Here is a 22,453-nt window from a genome sequence, read left to right on the forward strand (position 1 = left end):
AAAACAGGCTGGAATAAAATTGATGGTTGTTTACCAGTGATTGAGAGAGAAGGTGTAGCTTATATTTGACTAAACAGAGGATATTTTGCTATAGTCAAGTCTTGCTCTGCAAGAGTGTTTTGAAAATGCAGTACTTCTGGTCAGTTGTCTTTATGGTCCAGACCATGTTTCCAACCCTTATTGTATGTACAGGCAACTTCAGATATTGTATATACAACAACTAATAGAAGGCCCAACAGGTCTGTAGAGACTTTCTTTTAAATATGCTCCTAGCTATCTTTCTAAAGCATCTTTATGATACTCTGTGTGAAAGAGACGTTATAGATCTTTATGGTCCTTCAGGTAGGAAACATAAATGCTGCAGGAAGCTTTTTCTTTGATTTGTTTGGTATTCAGAGACTGCAACAAATACCTTTCATTTCTAAGGAGAAAAAAGAAAACATGGATGTCCTTATGGCTGACTATCAAAATGCAATGGAAAGGAGTTGTAGAAGATCTGAAACATGCAAGTTTTTCCTGTTTCTACAGGGTTTGCTATGTGCAGTTTTTATTTCACTTGTCTCTATCTTTTCTTTCTCTCTCTCTTTTTTTTTTTCTTCTCCCAGGCCAATTTCACTTTTGCTTTTGTGGAAAACTTGAAGACTTATTCTCACATGTGGCTTAGGATGTCTGAGGCTTTTAAAAACAACGGAAAAGGCCTCGTGGTGTCTCGGCTGCAGGTTCGTGAATTGTGGGATGGCTTCCTGCTTTCCAATTGCTTGCTACATGATCTATGCAAAATTTCCATACATATAAAATTCACCACCTATCTGGCTATAGGTTTGAAAAGAGGTGAAAAAGAGGTAGATTTGCTTTAGATTATGAGCCTACAGTGAGAAACCTTCTGAGTTGAAAATATTTAAAAGCAATGTTATACTCACTACATCCAATATTACGAAGCAGTAAGGGAAATAAAACAAGTAGGTACCCCTGCAAGCTTTATGCAGTTTAAGTTTGTAGGAAATAAGCAAGCTGCATAAAATATTTTATCATTTGCTTTTTTCAACAGTGTGTACAGCTGATATAAAATTGCTGTGGAAAGTAGTGACTGTTTTTTAAAAAAAACAAACAACCCCCACCTTGTTACTAATCCCCTACCCCCATTCTATATATTTCTGTGTCCTTTTACATTGCTTTCCTCAATAGAATGTATTTTTGCTATGTTTTTATTCTAAAAACATGCATAGCTGTTACACTGTGGGCAAAATAAGCAAATCTGGTCGTGGCTCATACATCATGAGTAGAACTGTTACTTTAAGTTCAGTTAAGGAATATTACTAGTAATCATTCATCACCCTTTCAGATCCCAGGATGCTCTTGTAGAGCTAACAATTTTTCTCCCCCCTTAGAACTTAGCAAATGAGATAAAGAAGTGAAAACAATACGAAGAGAATTCCCAGATGCCAGTTTTTAAAGATGTTTATTTTACCACTGCCACTGCTAATAGAACAATGCCCCAGTAGTCTTACAGAAAAAGAAAATGGATTTTGATCCCAGCAGACTTACAAGAACATTAGAACTGACTCACAGTTACAATATCTGGAGCAAAGAAAGACAGTGGGTGTACAGCCCTGGGGAGTATATACAATGTTGTTTATTTTAGGTGGCTGGAGTTAACCTCATTAATGGGTGAAGACTGAAGACATGGAGAGGCTCAGTGACTTTTCCAGTGTCATGCTGGAAGTCTTTGTAAGGGAACTGAATGTGAATCAATAGGTATATTTTATATTTCTTTAGCAAGGATTAACATATATAACATCTTCTAACACTTTTTATTTTAGGAAGCACTGCAAAATAATTTCATAAAACACTTTGTAGAAAGTCACTTGAATATTGACGTGGGAAAGCTTATTGAAAAGATGCAAGTGTATGGTACGTATGTGAAAGTGCATACACCAGTTACCTCATTAGACATTATAAGTCTGCTTATCTTAAACTTAGAACTGTTTAGTTGAAATTGAATGTTGTCCTTACTTAGATGATACTAAAATACTTGTCTTTAAATTCTCTTGCTGAATTAGTCTCAAATATTTCTAACTGTTTTTTTATTATTTTTTCTGAGGGACTGGATCATTTCCATTTTAGAATATTAGAAGACCTGAATTATTGAATTACAGATTTGGTAACAAATTAGAAGTGGTGAACTGTCATGGAGGAACTATTAATATAGGAGCTATATTTAAGAGGAGGGAAGGGAGAAGTGATCTTGGTAGCTACAGTTCTATTATGTAGCAGTAAATTCTGGTAGTAAATTTTTAAGGAAATATATACTTTAAATGGAAATAAATAAAAAAAATCAGAATGGATGCAGTGTGTTTTTAATCAAGACAAGCAAAAGCTGTCTGTATCTTTCTTCTTTTACCAGGAATTAGTTGTGCATGATCTCCCTGAACCTCAGGAAGGCATGAGATATGATACTATCAGGTCTGGGCGTAGCTCAGCACAGCTCCCACGGGAAGGGGGTGGCCCCCTGAGATCCCCCCTTGAGGCTGGCTGACAGTGTCCCCTGGCAGGGCTGTCCGCAGCTGCGCCCTCTCTGCGTTGGCCTTGAGCCCCGGGAGTGGGGAGGACATGCTTGGGGCCTGACAGATATCACAGGGGAAGCAGTTTATATTGGAGGAGATGAGGGGGGTTGTTATGAGTGATTTTGGGTATGCAGGGACTAAACAAAAAAAAAAAAAAAAAAAGAGACCAAGGGTTATGCTGGAAAGTTAAAGATTTTTAAAGAATTTGATTAAAAAAAAAAAAGTTCCTTTATCATTAAGTAGAATGCTAATTAAACTTGTTGCTGATAGTGTTGGAAGGAACTGTCCATGCAAAGGCATATTCTAACATCTTTTAAGAACAACTTATGAATTTTGAGTCTGGAGAGAAAGAGAGAAGTGAGATGAAACGTAATAATAGAAAGTATGAAGTCATACACAAGAAAGCTGGGTGATTCTCAGAAGAGGATAATGGTAGAAATGAGAGATCTATATAGTTTGTTATCAGTGAGTATTAGGATAGTTATGAACCAAGCACAAATCTGTTCCGGTAACCTGATGAAGACAGGCTGTGATGAGCTCGCACATGCCTCCATGAAGGGGCTGTGTGGTCCTTATTGCTAGGAAAAAATGATCTTTACAGCAATGCAGATTATGCCTAGACTTAATTCTTTATCTGTAGAGCAGAAATAATAATAAAAGTTACATACCTGAAGTGCAATTTATGTTGGATTTAGGTACCTGTCTCTAAGCAGGAGATGCCCCAAATCCACAGAAACTCCTGAGTGCTTGTAAATGCTGATTTTTACTCTCAATCTTAAATTCTGCTATGGCCCTGAGCTGGCACCATCATAGTTGGCATGACGTGAAGTTCTTGATTTTTCCTTTTGCGCCTATAGAATATGAGATTTCACTGAAACTGATGGCCTTGATTTGAAGGCTATGGTTGAAGGCTTTCCACTAGGTGCACACACTTTCACTAAGAAACATGGAAAGTGGTGTGCAGAATTTAATCCAGAAATTAAGAGATCTGGACTCGGTATTCTTAGGCTGAGGGGTTCAAACTTATTTTGACCATCTCTTAGGAAAATTTGCTTAACCATTGAGCTGTAAGCTMGTCTGGGTCAGGCACTGTTCACCGCTCGTGTTAAAGCTGGACTGCAATAGAGTTAAAATAAAAACAAAATTGTACAATTGGAAAGATAGCAAGAGGGAGAAAAAACAAGTCTTTTAACCCATAAGGCCTACTAGAAACATGTCTGTCTCCATATATTAGTTGAGTAATAGATGGATTTCTTTTGTATGGGTTTAACATAGGGAACTGTGTGATAGGTTATGAGCAAATAATATTTCATTAAGTAGATAACTCAACAGGATCTCTTGAGGTGTCAGGTCTGTCTTCACCGTTGGAGACGATGTTGTCTCAGAAATCTGTGCATATGTTTGTTAAGCTGTGGCTTTTGAATTGAATTTAAGGACACTTGCCAATATGGAATAAGTGGTTAATAATGCTGGATAGTGAATACAGGAAATCATTTAAGTAGAATAGCTTACTTAACTAAAAATTCTTAATTTTATTGTTATACAGTCAATAAAATTAACATCATATAAAAAATAAAAATCAATACAGGCTATAGATCACAATGGCATACATGCCTTTGTGAAACTGATCTTGGTCCATCTCGTACAAATGAGACATCAGACTTTATTCTGTGCCAAGGGTCTGTTCTGCACTAATACTTTGCACTTCTTTTTACAAATTAATTTTGTCACTTTTCTTTTTGAAAAATGACTATGCCTTCTCATTTTTGTTGCTTTTGTTCATTTGTATGCTTATTGATCATTTTATTAGTCTATAATCATGTGCAGCTGTTACTGTAAACCTCTGTTCTTATGGTTTTTTAAATTTCATTATATTTAAACTGCATCAGTGTTTTAGTTTTGTAATTATCTTGCTTGGATCCAATTAAAGTCTTAAAGGTATCCACATATGTTATTGGTTTTACCACTCATAGTCTGTTTATTTCCATCCAAAGCTCAAGTTTTCTAAAATCACCTAATCTGTGTGATTATGTATTTGTCTTGCCACTAAAGCAAATATTCCCTTGGTTTATTGCATCTTCACTTGCATTAAGCTGGCTTTAATTATGCTCAAATGCTAGGTGTTTGTGTATGTATCTTTTCTTACTTCACCACAATGCTATAAACGTGGTTAACAGTTTTAGTGACATTTTATTTGCCCTGCTACTCCTATTGGAAAGTGTCATGGGACACTGCGTTATGTAGAACTGTTCTGTCCATTTTGTAAAATGATCATATGATATCATTATAAAATGACCTGTCAAATTTATCAATTTCTAAAACTGTGTTTTACAGAGTTAGTGTGTCAGTTTTGCTCAGTGGGTGGTTTGTGTTGTTTTTTTTTTTTTTTTGGTAGGGAGGGTATTTATTTTTGAAAACTCATCTTCCCTTTTTTTAAACTAGCCTCCAACTGAACTTCGTTTCTCTAGTCTTGCTTTCCAACTCAGCAACTTTCAGTACCTTCCTGGGTTTAACCAATTTTACATAATCCCTGTCCTGCTAGGGCTTGTGAGCTCCTTGCTGAGAGCAGTCCTTATGAACCTCTCAGGAAGCAATGGGAGACAGGTATGCTGCAGACTCTTCTTTTTGGCTCCTGTTTCCTGAGTCTCGATTTTGTTCTTTAGTGATGTCACCCAGATATGCACTGTTTTTACTCCCAAGGAATCTTCCCTTACAAAGGGCTGCATGTGACCTTGGAGGTAGCTGTCAGGATAAAAACGAGCAGCTTTCCTTCATGTTACTCCTCTGCTGCCCTCATTTTAATGAAATGGTATTGTATATATAGAAAGCTGGAAGCAAATAGCTTTAACAATGTCACTGAAAGCTATGCCTCAGCTGAAATCGCCTGATAACTAGAAACTTCCTCCTAACTTCCAACCTAAATTCATTCATGATCAGTTTATTCCAATTTATTCTTCTTGCAACCTTTTGCTTAAAAAGCATTTCTACCTAGTAGTTTTATAGAAAACAATTATATTCCCTCCCAATTACTTAATTTATAGGTTAAACAAGCTAAGTGGGAGGTGAAGGCTGAGTTTGTTTTTTATGAAATACAAAGATATTAATAAAAGCAGCTCTGCCAAGTTTGTTATTTTGATTGCTACATTTATAAATGAGGAAAATACAAGATGGACAATCTTAGATATGTATATTCTAAATTTCTAAATATTTCTATATATTCTAAAACTTTCCCGTGGTTATATGTGTTCATATATTAAGATGTTATTTCTATACCAGTGTATAGAGGTTCATGCGGATTTTAACATACAGTACGTCACTTTCAGAAACATTTAATTGTGCCATGCTCCAAGCAAGCAGCAAATATGCTAAAAATGTAAATTTTAAGTCACAAGAGAGGATTATTTTAAGTTAACTTTTGATTTATTTCAACTGAAGGTCTTATGAAGATCAGCTGGTGAAGAAGTCTGGTGATTTCTTTCTTTTTTGTGTGTGTGTGTATATGTATATTCATGCATATATAGGGTTATAATTTTATGTGATATATATGAAAACTTAACTCTATTACTTAGGGTTAATATTAGAAATATTCTATTCTCTGATGCTGTAATATAAGTGCCAGCATGTGTATTTCCTTTATCTTCCTGAAGGATAGCAGTAGATAGACATATATATTATCTATACTTGGTGCTGTTTTCTCTCAACCCATGAATTAACCCTGTCATTACTTGCTTGTCTTCTGAGGTTTAGATTATCAGTTCCTCTACTGCCTCTCCTCATGATCTTTCTTTATCTCTTGCTGGTAATGCTGCCTTCTGTCCAGACTACTCCATACATGTTTCCATTTATTTGCCTTCCTGCTCTAATATTTGCTATGCTGCATACCTGACTAACATCTGTGATCCAGGATCTATCACCACTGATATCGGGGCAGGAGGGGGATCATCACCTATCCTTTTTAAAGCCTATGTGTTCAAGTGAGTCTTGAAAAACTAAAGAAGGAAACCTGTGTTGGATATTCTATAGCTTGTTGTTTATTACCTGAGAAATTTGGATGTTTCTATGACATTCAGATGAATTAAGATTGTTTCTAGCTCATGCTATCCTGATTATTTCCTCAAATGTTAAGGACAAACCTCTAAGAATGGATGGAGGTCTGAACTCCTCCAAAGGTTCAGTGTTTTTGGAACCCAGGCCTTGGTTCAGTGTGTATCTTCACGTTAGATCCATAAATTAGATCCAAATCAAAATGGAGAGGTTCTAGTTTTATTTTTATGGAAATTTATTTTATTTATTTTAAATGTAGGGCTTCAGTCTACATGCTTATGCCCTATGTGACAATCTGCTTGAAACTTTAGCCATGCTAAGGAGGTAAGAACTGGTCATGTATTGCTAAAAGAAAAAGGCAGATGTCTGTTCTGGGATGTTCCAAATAGAATAATTCTCTCACATTTGGGAGAGTAGTTATGGCAGGGTAAGGAAACGTTACACATCCTATAAGTTCGTGGACGCAGTCTTTTTTCCTAGAACAACTTCTTGTTCTTTTGTTCTGAAATTGAAAGGAAAGGTAGCTGAGGACATGTAAAAGCCCCTGAATCACGAAGAACTATGCTTCCATAAGATCACACTGATATTCTGATGTGTTTGAAAACTGTTCCCTAAATGTCTTTTTTACAAAGGGTATTTATTCCTACAGGATATGCAGGAGAGAACATACCTTTCTGTTCTGTTTAATTCATTAAAACTAAGGCAGTTCAATTTGTTTCCTCTTAGAAACTATGATGGACAAGATGCTCAACAGCTCAGCAACTAAACAGATTGACCTGTTATCACAGCTCTTAGTAAATACATCTTCCTGTATATTACTGGATCGTTTCCAGCCTTTTGAATCTATTGAGAAATTGGAGGAGAAGGCTCATGAGCTCATGCAGCAAAATAATTTTTTGGCTAGTAAGTATCTTATTTAAAATGTATATTGACAGGAAAATATCAGACTTTGTAGAAATGTCATTGTCCGTGTTTCTTGTTAAGTTTGGTTAAGCTTACACAATTTCAAAGTATATATTGAAACACATATAGGATAAATAGTGCCCATTTACCTTATACAGATATTTCCCAACATCCGAGTGCTGTAAAATATGCAGTTAAGACCAACTATATTGTTGTTTTGATTGTGGAGTTCTGAAATGAATCCTTGGAGTCTGTTATTTCTAATGAAATATGATATGGAAAAGAAGAATCATAAACATTTAAAACTGAATAAAAAGAACTGAAAAATACACACTACTGAGGAAATTGGACTACTCATTTTGACAAAACCACTTCATTTTTCTCCTTTTGCATTTTAATTTTCATATTTTTTGACTTTACAAAAAGGAGGAAAGAGGATTTTTTTTCTAAGTTTCATTCTTAAACAAACACCTCAGAAATTAACTTGTTTATTTAGAGTAAATTAATTCTTAAGCAACTGATGTTATTTCTTTTCCTCCCTGGGATTATACACTTTATCCTTTTCTTGCATAACATCCTTATTGCTGAGAATCAATTAATTGCACTGAAAAGAGTTTAAAAGACAAAAATGTTTCTATTATTATACGCATTCTCTTCTTGCCTGAAATGCTTTTAAAGTTGCATGTAGCCTTTCCTAAAGAAAGCAAGCAATACTGTCCCCGTTTAAGTCAGTATAACATGTGCCATAATTTTTTCCCCCTCCGAATTGTTTTGGTTTTTTTGATTGTCTCCGTGGACTCCTTCACAACAGAAATCATATCAAAGCAGTTTGAGAGAATGAAACATTAAAACTGTGCAAAAGCAATATATAAGAATAACACTCAGATGGTCTGGACTCCTGTGCCTTTTCTGTCACTCATGCAGCCCATGCCCTTGCAGAGGGTGGAAATGGCCAGCCTGCATCAGTATAAAGCCAACAGACCAGGCCATGGGAGAAGGAGAGCTGCTCAAGAGTATCTTTATAGGGAATGAAGTTGCTTGACCCTTGAAAGGAAGAAACTGATGGACAGATCCTGGCCTTCAGGAAAGTGAATTGTCGTGCTGTAGATCCATTTTGTGCCCACTTGCATAGGGGAGGATCATATGCCAACATACATCTTGCTTACTTTCAAGACTGTGAAAGGGTCCTAATGTGTTCAATATCTCAATACTGCATGTTTAGATGTAGGCATATATTCCTTTTCAGAGTAAGACATGAAACTGTAGCTAAATTTTTCCTTGTTTTCTTTGTTTGCAACCTTCATAGCCTTATGAACTTAGAAAATTAATTGTTTGCACAAATGGGGAAATATATTCGGCTAGTTGAAAAAATAAGCTGTACAGCAAAGACTAAAGTATTCTATGAYTTTTATCTTTTTGAGAGCCAGGTGGTAGGTGAGAAATCTTCCTCCTTTTCTAAGGAAAAAAAAGATCAACTTTTCATATTCATCAAGAAGTCCTAAAATGTCTCGGTCATCCAATAGGGAAGTACAGTCAATTTACTATATTTGACTTCATCTTTGCAGCTACAGATAAAACTTTCATCCACATTTCTTTTTACAGAGCTAGAGAAAATAAACATGCAAATTATGCTGTGTTAAGCCAGCAGTTATTTAATTAACTCTGAAATTAAAAATTGGTGTTAATTTTAGTGGGTTAGTACTTTTTTCTTTTTCAGCCACTTCCAGGGGTGGTTATGCTTTGGACAAATTTTCTGGTAGCTGGTTTGACTGTGGAATTGAGATCGGTCCCCCAAAATGGATTAAATCTGGATAAAAAGAGAATAAGCTGCAATTCCAAAGGACAAATCACAGAAGGGATTTTCTCAGATACAAAGGGTCATTGCAAACCCATTTATCATATGATTAAATGGGAATGTAAAAGAAATTGTCTCTGTATGAAACCTACCATTTTTGTGTGTAAGCCAAGAAAGCAGTGTACTTTAAAAAGGTCTGTTCTGACAGATGAGTGTATCCTACTGTAATTTAATAGTTGGCCATGAGTTAGCTATGTAAAAAAAAAAAGAAATAAATTATATAAGCCTGAGAATTAAGTGCTTTTCCTTCTGTGTCAGGTATCATCTTCAACGTGCCAAGAAACGAGACACAAGAGTCTAGAAATCTTCCGCAACACATTTCGTATACAATTAGGACCAGTGTTCTCTATAGCATGAGAACAGATTTGATAAAAAACCCAATGTGGAAATCTCATCCCCAGAACTTGCCAGCTGATGGGTTTAAATACAACCATATCTTTATTCCTCTACAAGACATGATTGAAAGGGCAATTATTTCAGTACACACTGGGACAGATACTTCAGAGCCAGCAATTCAGGTGCAAGCCATGCCTTACCCTTGTCATACCAGTGATCTGTAAGTAAATTTTCTGCTTTTTTTTTAATCCAAAATGTTACTAGTTTAGGCCAGAGTTGGCTGGAGGACTTGGAAAGCCACTGGATTTTTGCAATGGGTGAATGCTTATCCTGGCATAGGATTGAACCAGTATGTCTGGTACCTGAATGTCACACCGTAAGGAATGTTATTGAGGAGATGTGTCCACAGCACACTGTGTAACCTCTACCCAGCAAGTGACCCCTTACAAGCTGTTTACAGCTATGCTGTGGAGTCGCCTGCTGGATAGAGACAGTGTCAACATTTTGTGAAGATAGCTTAAAGCATGATAAGAAACTCATTTTCCATCCTTAGATATCCTTTGCACAAACTGAGAATTTAGTTCCTGGTATGTGATGAAATATGGTGCAAAGGTGATGTGACCAAAAGAAAAAGTATGGGGTGGTTCTGTGTAAAACCATCATAACACCCTGAGCATCATTATGTAAATTTATTGACTGGTGAGAAATCTGTTCCAGTGAAGCAAAAGTTGACTGGGTCATGATAGCCCTTGCACTCCAAATGTGTTTATTTGCAATTGACACAAATCTGAATTTTGTTTTAATATGAACGGAGGCTCATCACCCCAGAGAGGGATTGCATGAATTTTACTATTGACGTATGTTAACGTAAAATTATAGTACTATTACATATACTTAGCTAGTTGCATGAAAAATAAATAAGCAAATTACTTAATCTGAACAAAAATAAGTCTTTATTGTTCATCTCAAATCTTACTATTCTATGAGTACTTTGAAAATAGTCCTAGTATTAACATGTTAACTTTCTGCTTTAAAATGTTTTACCTTTGGGGCTGACAACTATGCATATTTTTTTATAGATTCTTGAACAATATAGGTTTTTTTTTCCCACTTATGATGATGTTAACATGGATGGTTTCTGTTGCTGGCATGGTTCGCAAGTTGGTTTATGAAAGAGAGATTCACCTAGAAGAGGTAGGAGAAAGCTAAGCCTCAGAAATTAAAATTGCTTTCATAGAGTGTACTGAAATACTCAACTTAAACTTTGAGGTACTTTTGAGTACTCACAGACCAACTATTTTTGTTTTCACTTGTTTCCTCTGGGTACTAAGTTCAAGTTCTAGCTGCCAGCTGAGATCCATAAGATTATTGCTTTGAGTTTAAGCATCAGTCCTCTTAGTAAACAAATATTTTCCCTGAGATAAAACAAAGCAACAAGCAAAAGATTCATAAAATTTGCATCTGGAATTTTTTTGGAATGAGTCCTGGTGGTTTGAGAGTCTGTTCTTCATAGATACTGAATGCATTTAATTGCTGCTGTGTCCATCCATAGCTAAGAATACCCAACAGAATTGTGATTAGAATCATATTTTTTGGACTCTTATTCATATTTTGCTCCCTTAAAGGGCAATTATATGTGGCCTAATCTGATAATCTGTCCTGAACCAAATAAAAAATTTGCCATGTACTTCATGGAATTACCAGAAATACAAGGGATAGTGACACAGGAAAAAGGAGACAAAACTATTTACTTATGTCAGTGGCAAGTTTCAGCAGGTGCTAAGCATATAGGATTGTTTTTTTATGATATATTTTCTTTATGGATAAATATAACTTTTCTGAAGAAAAATTATGCTGCTCTTTATGCTACTGGAATCTCTTTCTGAATCTGGGAAGTTATCTAATTTCTCTAAACTTTGCCTTGTAAGATAGGCCTCTTTTTTGGGAATGTTTTAAAATATTAATTCAATATTGTCTGAAAAGTATATTTTGATCATTTTATGAAGAATTCTTCAGAAGTAGTATTACCTTGTTTCCAAATGCTGTTTTTTAAAAATAGAGGGGTGATACCTCAAACCTGGCTAAATTATCATTTCCATGATAATGCATACAGGTTTATAAACGTATTCAAGATTTAGCAGAAGTTTTTCTACACACACTTAAAAAAAAAAAAAAAAGAAAAGTGATTGTAAATTTGTTCCTCTTTGGAATGGATGTGGTGAGTAGATTGCCATTTTTAAAAAATACTACTTTCAGTTCAGCAACAGGCTGAGAAGAACACTTGTTTATACAGTAGATATGTTCAGTACTTTTTTAGAGTATTTGAAGGCAATCTCCCTACTGGAGGACCCTGTAATCTCCCATCTCATCCTGCAACCCCATGCAAGAAGAGTGTTGTGCCTGAGCACTGGGATTCCTCATGCTTATATGTGATAAGCTCAGAGGCAGCTGTTGTTCAGAACTGAATTTTAGATCTGGAAGAGAGCAACAGAAGCGAGCCCAGGAAAAGAAAAAGGAGACAAGTAATTCAAGATGAAGATAGCATTATCCTTTGGGGAACTAGTAGTGTCTTGGTGGTGACATGTTTTGCTTAAAAAGAGAGAGGAGAGAAAAAAAAAAAAGCATCCTAACTTTAAGATGTGTCTTTGCTATATTGTCTTGCAGTATATGAAAACAATGGGTGTACATCCAGCCATTCATTTCTTGGCTTGGTTTCTGGAGAATGTCATTGTGCTCACAATAAGCAGCTGTGCTCTAGTCATCATCTTAAAAGCGAGTGGAATCTTTGCTTACAGCAACAGCTTCCTCATCTTCCTTTTCCTCCTGGATTTTGGAGTGGCAGTTATTATGTTTAGCTATCTGTTGGGAGCATTTTTTCGCAGTGCCAATACAGCAGCTCTGTGCGCCAGCCTTGTGTATATGATCAGTTTTTTACCCTACATAGTTTTGTTGGTCCTGCAAAACCAGTTGAATTTTGCCAGTCAGATTGTTACGGTAAGTATTTCTTTTCCTTTTCTAATCTCTTCCTTCTCCAAGCATACTGTGCATTTCCATAATTTTGAAAAAGTAGAATATAATTTACTAATTTTGTCCCAGGTTTCTGTTTTGCAGAATGTATGGCAGGATGTTTTGAATCAGAGTGGTATTCTAGAGGGCATCTTGCTTTAGTTGTGTAACAGCTGATCTGGGCAGTATACATTATCCTCAGTAATCTGTCCAAAGCCTCTAATGTTTTTGGTCTACAATGAATTGTACAAACTAGTCCTCATGCAGGCTCTCTCTTATGCCCCAGTTCAATGATACATGTACCAAATATTTTAGATGCACTTTCTCTTGAAAAGGAGATCTAATGTTCAGGCGAATCTTGTATGCTGAAGCTACAGGTTGCAACTGCCACAACTGCAGGGAAAACTAGGGATGACTGTTTGACTAGGGCAATTATCTGGTTGTAGATACAACCTATGTCTACACATAAAGGCTTAGGTTACCTCATGTCAATCAACAGTAGATGGAGTGTGCACTTGTGTCTACTGCAAATCCTCACATAGGATTTTACTGTTAAGTAGAAGCAGAGCAGTAATCTATATGTAAATATTTGCTAGTTTTAACCTTGCAAACTTTGTGTAGGAATCCAGCCCTTCTGCTGTTGAATCCATTTTAGACTATTCTGATCTTTGCAGGAATTTGGTTTTCCATTGAGTACAATGGGGATTAGATCAGGAATTTATCTAGTCATTATCTGTTTTATACAGTCTGAGGTACCTGTTATTTAGGCATCAATTCTTCCACATCCTCTCCTGTTGTATGTATGCCATAAGCTGTTTTATGTCTTTGCGCTGTCTTAACATAGCGTATCCCTGACTGGGTCATCCAAGTATCACTGTTATGTAATGCAGACCTGTACTTCACACTTAATGGCTTCACTCTTTCAAAAGAAAGCATATGTAACATCAAATTAAGCTGACTGAACAATTCATACTGCATAAAATAATGGAAAAAAGCTGGCCTGCTTTACATCTTGTTACAGTGTTATGCATTACATGTTTTCAATATGTGGTAGATTTGTGTTGGTCTATAACTTGTGGTAAAATTAAATAATGCTTTCCAATATTAATAACTAAGTTGGCGAAGCCCTTTAAAGTGGAGTGAATATTACTGCAATATGTGGGGGAGTATTGTTAAAATCTGAAAGGGAAAAATGGCCATTAGCCTATGTGAAGCAGTAAACTCTATTTTCTGCTTGCTTTTTAATATTGCAAGTTATTTGTTTTATGGAACTTGTTAACGAAGTGTTTTATTTGATGTTCACATCCTGTTTCTCCTCTGGTGTTGTAGGGTCTTCTGTCTACAACTGCCTTTGGGCAAGGAATATTTTTCGTTACACTCTTTGAGGGTCAGGAAGTAGGTAAGATCTCCAGTTAGAGAAAAGCTTTGTAATTATGCTTTCAAGTAACTACATTTGGAAATGTTTTCCATTTACTTTGTTTTGAAAAAAATCTCTAATCATGAGTGAGCAGCACAGATCATAAGGGAGGACAAAAACCTTTTTAATGCCCATTGAAACAAGTCAACTTTGTGTCACTTATTTTCTAGCAGTAATTTAAAGCAGGCTTTGAGTTGCTCTGTCTTATGATTGACATTACAGGTTGGAAGAAAGTCTCTGCCACATCTACTGAGAGATGGCAGAGTGAGTGTGTTTGGCTGATGAAAGAGTTAAAGATGCAAAAACAAATTTTAAGTTCAGCAAAATTCAGTAGAGCTACCTAAGGATCAGCATCTGTCTGAATAGTATTTCCCTRTTTGAACATGTTATTTCTCATTTTCCAGTGGAGGAGGCTGTGGGCATAGCACCTACAGAAGTTTCTTGGGAATTGTCATTGATGGCACTGGCAGCTCTGATGCTTGTTAGATGGTGGGGATATCAATGGAGAGTTTTGTACTAGATTTGTGTAGGCTCACATGCACTGGTGTATATCCGTGGAGGTTTATGAGAACAATATTGTGTGAAATAGTATATGAAATGAAACAGTATATGTTAATCACTCTCAAGGTAATGCTAAAATGAATATTTAACTGTTCTGCATTGGAAAGTAGGAAAAAAAAAAGGCCTTACTTTGTAAAGGATCTGGTAACTTTCTCCTATATGACCCTTTTCGTACTCAGTCTGAGTCGCAAGATGCCTGTCTCTGCAAGCCTGGAGACAGCTGGTGAAATTCCCACTGAGGGCTACTGTGCAAGGTGCAGAAATGCACAAGAAATCTGTATTGTACAGATTTAAGTGTTAGGAAAAAAATATCTTTTGAAATATTGAGTGTTGTAGCAATTTACTGCCTGGTTTAACCCAGTGATCCCTACTATCCCCAAGGTAAGAAGCTGCCCCTATTGATGTTGGAGTTGAAGAAAAGTAGTATGTGAATGTTTGGGCCCTTGATAAATGGCAAAGGACATATATTTTTTATGTATCTAAATATATAAAGGGATGGAATCCCTTTCTTTTGTTACTATTAGGGCAAGATCGGTTTTGATGACAATGGATATTTCAAACCACTAGGCACTGGAAAAATACTGTAATGATACAAAAGCTGAAAAATGCGAAGAGAGAGTTGTAGAAAATTTGGCTTAAAAATTTTCCCCAGACATTTCCCATCAAAATGACTCATCTTTATTGGGGGGGAAGCTTTGTGGAAAAACTGCTTTTCTCAACAATTGTAGAAAAAGACTTGTGGAAAAAATATCACAACCTGCTGTACTGCAAAGTAACATTTTGCTCCTTTTTAGAAAAAATGCAATGCTTATATAAATCTATGATTTAATTACTTTTATTTTACTTTTCAAAAATACTGTAGCTGTTTGTAGTGGTAGTGTTTGTTTCTTCCTTTCATGTCTTCTGCAATGGAAAACTTTTATCAAGTGCTTATTCAGTCAATTAGTGTTTGTAGTTCGAGTTAACCTCTAAACAAAGTCAATGCACACAACAGCCTACTCCTTAGTTAGAATTTTCAGATTTAACATTATATAAATGTCTTGAAACTTTGTATAACTAATTTCTTTGAGTATCAACAGTATGTCATAAAGCCCAATTTATTAAACAGTTTAATGGAGCATTTTGAGAGTCATAACTCTTTTTATTTTGCCAAATTAAGGACCAGCTAAAACTTCATAAACAGCCCTTTCTGTAACAAGTTCTCTGCATTTTTCTCAGCAGCTGAGTCACCTGCTGCTCTAAACAGAGGCTTGGAAAGGCATGGCAGTTCATTTCTGTTCAGTTAATAACAGTAATCCTGTTCCTAACTTCAGTCTTTTTCTGTCATTGCTTAAATACCCTTGGTGTATATGTTGTCAATGTGTTTGTGATACTTAATGCTGTACTGATTTAGCTTTGACCTTTTAAAAATCATTATTATTACTACTACTACTAGGAATTCAGTGGAATAATATGTACCAGCCAATAGCACAAGGAGGATACATGACCTTTGGATGGATGTGCTGGATGATGTTCTTTGACTCCATTTTATATTCTATAGGCGGCTGGTATTTCAGCAATATTATTCCTGGTAAGAACAGAGTGCTCTTTTAATTCTGAGCCTGTTATGTTTTGGAAGCATCCACAGATGTAGCCATTGAATGAAATAGAGTTGGCTTTCCTTATTCTATGGAATTAAAACAAAAACAAATATTTCATCTGAGTTGAAGCTTGTACATGAAAAACTGCCCGATTGCCATTAAAGACTTAGTAAGAAAGTCGTTTTACATACACAGATATCAAATAGTGCTAACAAATGGACTAGAATTTGTAGCAAGGCATGAAGTTCATTTTGTTTGTTTATAAGAATGGCAAATGTTTGAAGGAATAATTTGGGATTTTGTTGAGACTCCACAATAAGCTCAGTCTAGTAGCAAAACCTCCTGTGAAAGTGGAGGAATCTTCCAGGTCATTACTTGGGATCATACCCATGAACAGCAATATACTTTCAGATCACGAAGAAAACCTTTGAACTGCCTGATTACTATATCTCATTCCCAGTCACTCCAGAGTGCAGGTCATAATGAAAAGTAATTAACTTTTTCAAGCATAATTTCAGAAAGTGCTGGGATATTTTTTCAATACCCAAGTTTTGTGAATGTCATTGATTTGGACATTTGGAATCATATCCTAATGCCTCAATAGCTGTTTGAAATTTGCCTTTCCTCAGATTTGCATAAGTTGTCTTTTCTTCCAGTGACTCTGAGTTTCTTTAAAAAATGTAAAAATGAAAAAATTAATTTTGCCCTGAAAGATAGGGGTGTGAGGAATGTGCAACTGAATTTGTCAAGCTTTAACTTGAATTGACACCTGCCATTATCTGTAGATGAACGGCAACTCCAGTGCACAAAATGTGCTGTGTGATTGGTAAGTGAAGCATGGAAGGATCAGGGAATTTCAAAGTTTAGGTTGTATGTTCGAGCTTACTATTGCCCTTTGCTTATGCGCTACAATGAATGTTTCTAATGCTGACTGGTTTAAATTGTACATACAGTGATGAAAGAGGAATCTTTAGGGATTGGTGCAACATGTTATAATAAAAAAATAAGGCTTATTTGCCTTGGCAGGCCATTTGGTGCACTTTCTTTTCTCTTTTTAGTATACAAGATCTTGTTAGGCTGCGACTATATCACTAATCCCTTGATTCTGTTGCGCTTTGAAGCTGATTTGGGGGCAGGGTAAAGCATGGTACCTCTGAGGCTCTGTTATTTTGTTGTGGGACTCAGTGTTACAGCTAAATGACTTCTTTGTTCCACTTTAATAAGGTTTGTTCAACACAGCTCAGAATTTGAGCTGATTAAATATTGTAGCCAGCTCTGCACAACTGATAAGATAGTAGTATTCTATATAGAGACATAAGACATTGAATTCTGTAACTGTTTCTATTGTACCTAACATCTAGGAAAATTTGGAATAAGAAACCAATGGTACTTTCCTTTTACTGTTTCCTACTGGAAGAACTTGTGTGGAAAGAAACATTATCTGAATTCTAATATGTTTTTCTTCCAAGAAGAATATGAAAACTTCCAAGAAAAAGGTTTGTAGTAGTAATAATTTTAATAAATGTTCTTTTCTGAATGGTGTGCTGATTTTGATCAATATTCTATTATCATTGCTTGCTCCTAAATTATATATTTTTAGATCTTGTCCTTTTCTTTCCTCCAGGATATAATATATACTATGTATATTATATACTAACTATTAACTGAGCTGTCACCTCTAATGCTTGAATGATTCAATTAAAACTATTGTATAGAAATAGTTTAGAAAACTTAAAACAAAAACAAAACCAAAAACCTTCTATTATATAAATATTTCTTGTGTCCATCCCGTCCTTGTGTTACCTCTTTGCTCTTTTAGGATCTCCTGAAGTTTCTTGCATCCTTTCATACTGTTATTGAATCTGAGAAGTCTTGTGCTTTACTAAAACGTTAAGTTCTTTCTTTTCTTTCTTCCTGCTATTCTGCTGTTTTTAATCTGCTGCTTGTTTCTGTAGAAAACTTAAGTTTGTCCTCCTCTCTCCCTGCAAATTCTTAATTTCCCTCTTCTGTAATCATTACCGTTCATTACCTGTTCTTCTTTTTAAAAGTTACTCTTCTTGTTACTGTTTTTTTTATCTGTCTACAGACACTTTCACTGCCCTTCCATTTCTGTGCTTGATTGCTTAAAACTAAATTAGTTTTTTTTTTTCCTCTCAGGCCCCTTGAAGGACTTTTCATATTTCTTTTCATTTAAGTTTTGCAAAAGGAGGAGTAAGTCACCTATATTCACTCTTGGGCCTTGGAAAAACTTTTTTTTGGCAATTGCAGTAACTGACAAGTGATCCAGTTGTCTGTAGCGTAGATGAGGAAGCTGAATGGCTCAGCAGCCTTTTGTATTGGCACATCTTAGAGTAGGGCAAATTTCAAAAAGTGTTGAGGTTCATTTAAACACTTGTGAAAAACTAGTAGCATGAATTTTGTCTGAATTTCTGCAAGTTGGGACAGTTCCATTTTATTGGAATGACTGTCTTTGATCCTTACCAACAATGAAGACCTTCACCTTGGGTTCATAGACCCTCTATGGAAAGGGCTGGGGTGGGGGGAACCCCAACCTCCTCTGCTTGAGAAGTTACTCATGTGAGCTTTTGGCTTAAGTCATCCAAGTGATTGAGTCCAGTTTTGTGGATCTGGTCAGTCTAAGTTTTCTGCTTACACTGATAAATGTTACCTGGTTGGCAGCAAATGCCTGAGTGTGAACTCTAACCTTGCTGTGCGTGCAGAGTAGCCTACCCTTTCATAAGAATTGAGCTTTATTGCATTGATAGTGGGATAAATGTAGTCATGGGTAATCAGCTTGGAACAGCTGGGGCAAAGTAACTTGCTCCCATGCAAGACTCCTGTTTGTGATTCCTGTGTTTTTGCCATGGAGTCTGAGTCAGGGCCTGTTCAGTGGGGTCAGAAAGCACTTAGGAGTCAGAGGTGTATTAGGAAAGGGTCAGGGTGTGGGTCCTACAAACTATAAGTATGATCAAAAGAGTAGGGATGGCAGGAAGCCTGGGCTGGGTGCCCACTTGGAACAGACCTTTGGGGAGAAGTCCTAGAGTGATCATTTTGCTGATCAGAAATAATTCAGAGCTCTTCCTCCGAACCTCACCGGAGACCCTACATTGTCTTAAACTGGCTTTGGACTTAATTTTTCTGGTAAGTTCCAGGCTGTGCTTGCAAATTTAGGAAGCAGCCGAAAGGGCAAGAATAATGGTTTGTGGTTTTAGTCGCCTGACCAAAATATAAAGAAGCTAAATGGAAGAATTCATGGATAGAAGGACCTCTCAGAAATATCTGTAAAATCTTGTAATCTCTCACTGGAATCCAACCTCAAGTTTCTGGCAACAGCTTTTGCTAAACTTAAAAATGCCTGTGGAAGGAGCAAAAAGCTTCCTAATTCACAGTCCAACCAAACCACTCCTTGAAATGATAATCTCAGTTTATATGTATTGCATGCATAATTCTCTCTTCTTACAATTCTCATCCACAGTAATCTCAGTTTATTTGAAATAACATTTCAGTTTTACTCACTTTAAAAAAAAAAAAAAAAAAGTCTCCCTGCCAGAGTCCTCAGTTGTAATGAGTCAGTAAAATGTTACATGGCTGGCGCTTGTCTGTGTCTGTGCTTGGAAATTAGAGATAGTTATGCCAATCTTTCCTCATGACATATGAAAGAAGCCAACTTTATGTGGGTCATGCAGTCATCTCAGTTTACTGAGTTGCTTGCCTCACAGTTAGCAGAAAAATGCTGGGTATCCACTTGTATGGAAGGCTTTGGATTATGTTTAAACTAGACTGCTGCTCTGCATTATTTCACAAAGAGGTCTACTTTGCTTTATTGACTGAAGGAATTAAGACTGACTCTGTCAGGTGCCTGAAACTGGATGGCRTACATCAAGTAGTTCTACATTGTTTGAATTTTCTCATGTTTATGAGCTTAAAACAATATTCTAACCAAAGTGATTATTAGCACTTTTTTCTGCCAGAAATAAAACATAACACATGCATTTTATGACTATATGGAGATGTGCCTGTGCGCAGGCACACTTGGCCTTACTGTTTTAGAAAGCCTTTTAAAACTGCGGTGGAACTTTTTAATTCATTTAAATATTTAAACTAGTGGGCTGAATTCTTAGCCAATATTAACTGGCACAATATCTCTGATTTCAGCAGAGCTTATGCCATTCTGAGCATCTCTTCCAGCTTTTGATAGATGGCACCAAGGGTTGGGTTAACCTATTATTCCCTTTATATGTGTGTATATATATATGTGTGTGTGTATATATATGTATATGTATATCTTTGGGGGTTCTGAGACCTTCTTGGTCTGCTGCTCTTCCTCATACAGACCCAGGACCTCCAGGTGGGAAAGGTGCTGGCACAGAAGGAGCCACCATTGGTGTTGTGCTGCTGTCACTCACCAAGGAGCATGTGGATGGCCAGCAGGCTGCTGTGAAAGATCTCAGCCTCACTTTCCATCAAGGTCAAATAACAGCACTCTTGGGGCCTAATGGAGCTGGAAAGACAACAGTTATGTATGTATGCTATTTAATGGTATTGCAGTTGTTCTGGTCTTTCCTATGCTTTCCTCACTTTAAAATATTTGTGAACTCTTTCCTTTGTCTTTTTTTAAAATACCTTCCATCCATGTTTAAAATCCCCAAAGTAAATGAAAAGTGGAGGCTATATATCTATGACAAAAGCCATATACAGAATAGAGAACTGGGTCCTCTGTACCATTGATAGCATGATGCAGTAGTTCACAGAAGCAGCTGAGCTGGGGCAGTCTGGTTGTGGAAATGAATGCATCATCAAAGTGTTCTTTTCTGGCATCCTGTGTGCACTCCTATCATGTAGAGAGTATGGGATCTTAAGGGTTTTCATGCTTTGTTCCTAGATGTTGCAAGGGACTTCTTGGCAGTTGACTAGAAAGAGAAGTAACAAAATGAAAATGATTTTTTTAAATGTCTTCTTAATTAAGAGGTTAATGTATTTCTACTTTATATTAATTTTGATCAACTTTAATCAAATAAGTGATGCAGGACAGGGGTTCCACTAGGAATTACTATTCATCTAAAATATACACTTTAATAAGGAAACACTGGATAGTTAAATTTGTCTGGGAAAGTGGCTTTTGTTCTGGAAATAACAAGATGAGGGATTGTTGACATCTTGGTTAAATGAAGGGGAAAAAAAAAGCCCTAAATACTCTTGTTTTCCTATAATTATGTTCATTTGAATTGGTGTTGCTCTAATGATGCTAGGAAAAATATATCAATACAAATCAGTTGAGGACATGCCTCAGATCCAAATGTCAACTATATAATAAGGCCTACGTTAGAGGTTGCTAAAAAAAAAATTTCTTTTCTTATATTAGTTCACTGTTGACCGGCCTGTATCCACCCAGCTCTGGTACCATTATCATCAATGGAAAGGATATACGTACTGATCTGGCTGCCATCAGGACAGAGCTGGGTGTTTGTCCCCAGTTCGATGTTCTCTTTGACATGCTAACTGTGCGAGAACATCTACTGCTGTATGGATCAGTGAAGGCACCCATCTGGACAACGAAACAGTTGAATCAGCAAGTCAGTGGGTAAGTGTTTTTTCTTTTCCTTGAAACCTGTTCAGTAAATCAGTAGAGTCTCTACTGGAAGCCACTCCCAACAAGAAACTGGTAAAGTAAAATTGCAAGTAAGAGTAAATGCAAACTGCTGTATTTTCATGAGTCTTTATAACACTTCATCTTTTGAAATTCTGCCCTAAAATAGATTTCCTGGTTTTTAACCTTTACTTGAATATAATTATGGTGGAACTGTCAACATTTTAAAAGCTGGTATGCATAACCATCAAATAGTTGTTTTGACTGGAGTGGAGATAACTGGCCTGTAGTGGTTCCTGTCTCATGCTCTCTCTGCTTCCTTGTTCGAGGTACCTGCCATTGCTGCAGAGATGGTTCAGAAGGTAAATCGCTGTATTTTTCACCCTGAAATTTCAGATAAGCTGACACTGACTTTGCTTTTGTTTATTATCTTATATTCCCTCATCTGCAGTAAAGAGAAGAGAGCAGGAAGGACAGCTGAAGGCAGCGATTGTTACAATCGTTTTAAAATAGGCCATCAACTCTTTCCCTCCTTCTTCCTCAAATTCTAACTTTAAATGTGTTTAATAGGTGAAGGGGGTTAAAAACCAACAATCCAAT

The 22,453-nt window shown here is 36.4% G+C and overlaps 1 protein-coding gene across 1 annotated transcript in view; it reads left to right on the plus strand.

Annotated features, from left to right (window-relative positions):
• The window catches only part of ABCA13 (ATP binding cassette subfamily A member 13), a 201,325-nt gene that overhangs the window by 68,677 nt on the left and 110,195 nt on the right, over window positions 1-22,453 (plus strand). The window contains exons 22-32 of the mRNA XM_026088100.1: window positions 606-719; window positions 1,821-1,911; window positions 7,335-7,511; window positions 9,625-9,922; window positions 10,782-10,896; window positions 12,367-12,696; window positions 14,038-14,107; window positions 16,122-16,256; window positions 17,628-17,762; window positions 20,624-20,786; window positions 21,629-21,847. Of these exons, the coding sequence (XP_025943885.1) occupies window positions 606-719; window positions 1,821-1,911; window positions 7,335-7,511; window positions 9,625-9,922; window positions 10,782-10,896; window positions 12,367-12,696; window positions 14,038-14,107; window positions 16,122-16,256; window positions 17,628-17,762; window positions 20,624-20,786; window positions 21,629-21,847 (1,847 nt within the window). The remainder of the gene's footprint in view (window positions 1-605; window positions 720-1,820; window positions 1,912-7,334; window positions 7,512-9,624; window positions 9,923-10,781; window positions 10,897-12,366; window positions 12,697-14,037; window positions 14,108-16,121; window positions 16,257-17,627; window positions 17,763-20,623; window positions 20,787-21,628; window positions 21,848-22,453) is intronic.

The sequence above is a fragment of the Apteryx rowi genome, unplaced genomic scaffold, assembly GCF_003343035.1.
Source record: "Apteryx rowi isolate R43461 unplaced genomic scaffold, aptRow1 scaffold_750, whole genome shotgun sequence".
NCBI lineage: Eukaryota > Metazoa > Chordata > Aves > Apterygiformes > Apterygidae > Apteryx > Apteryx rowi.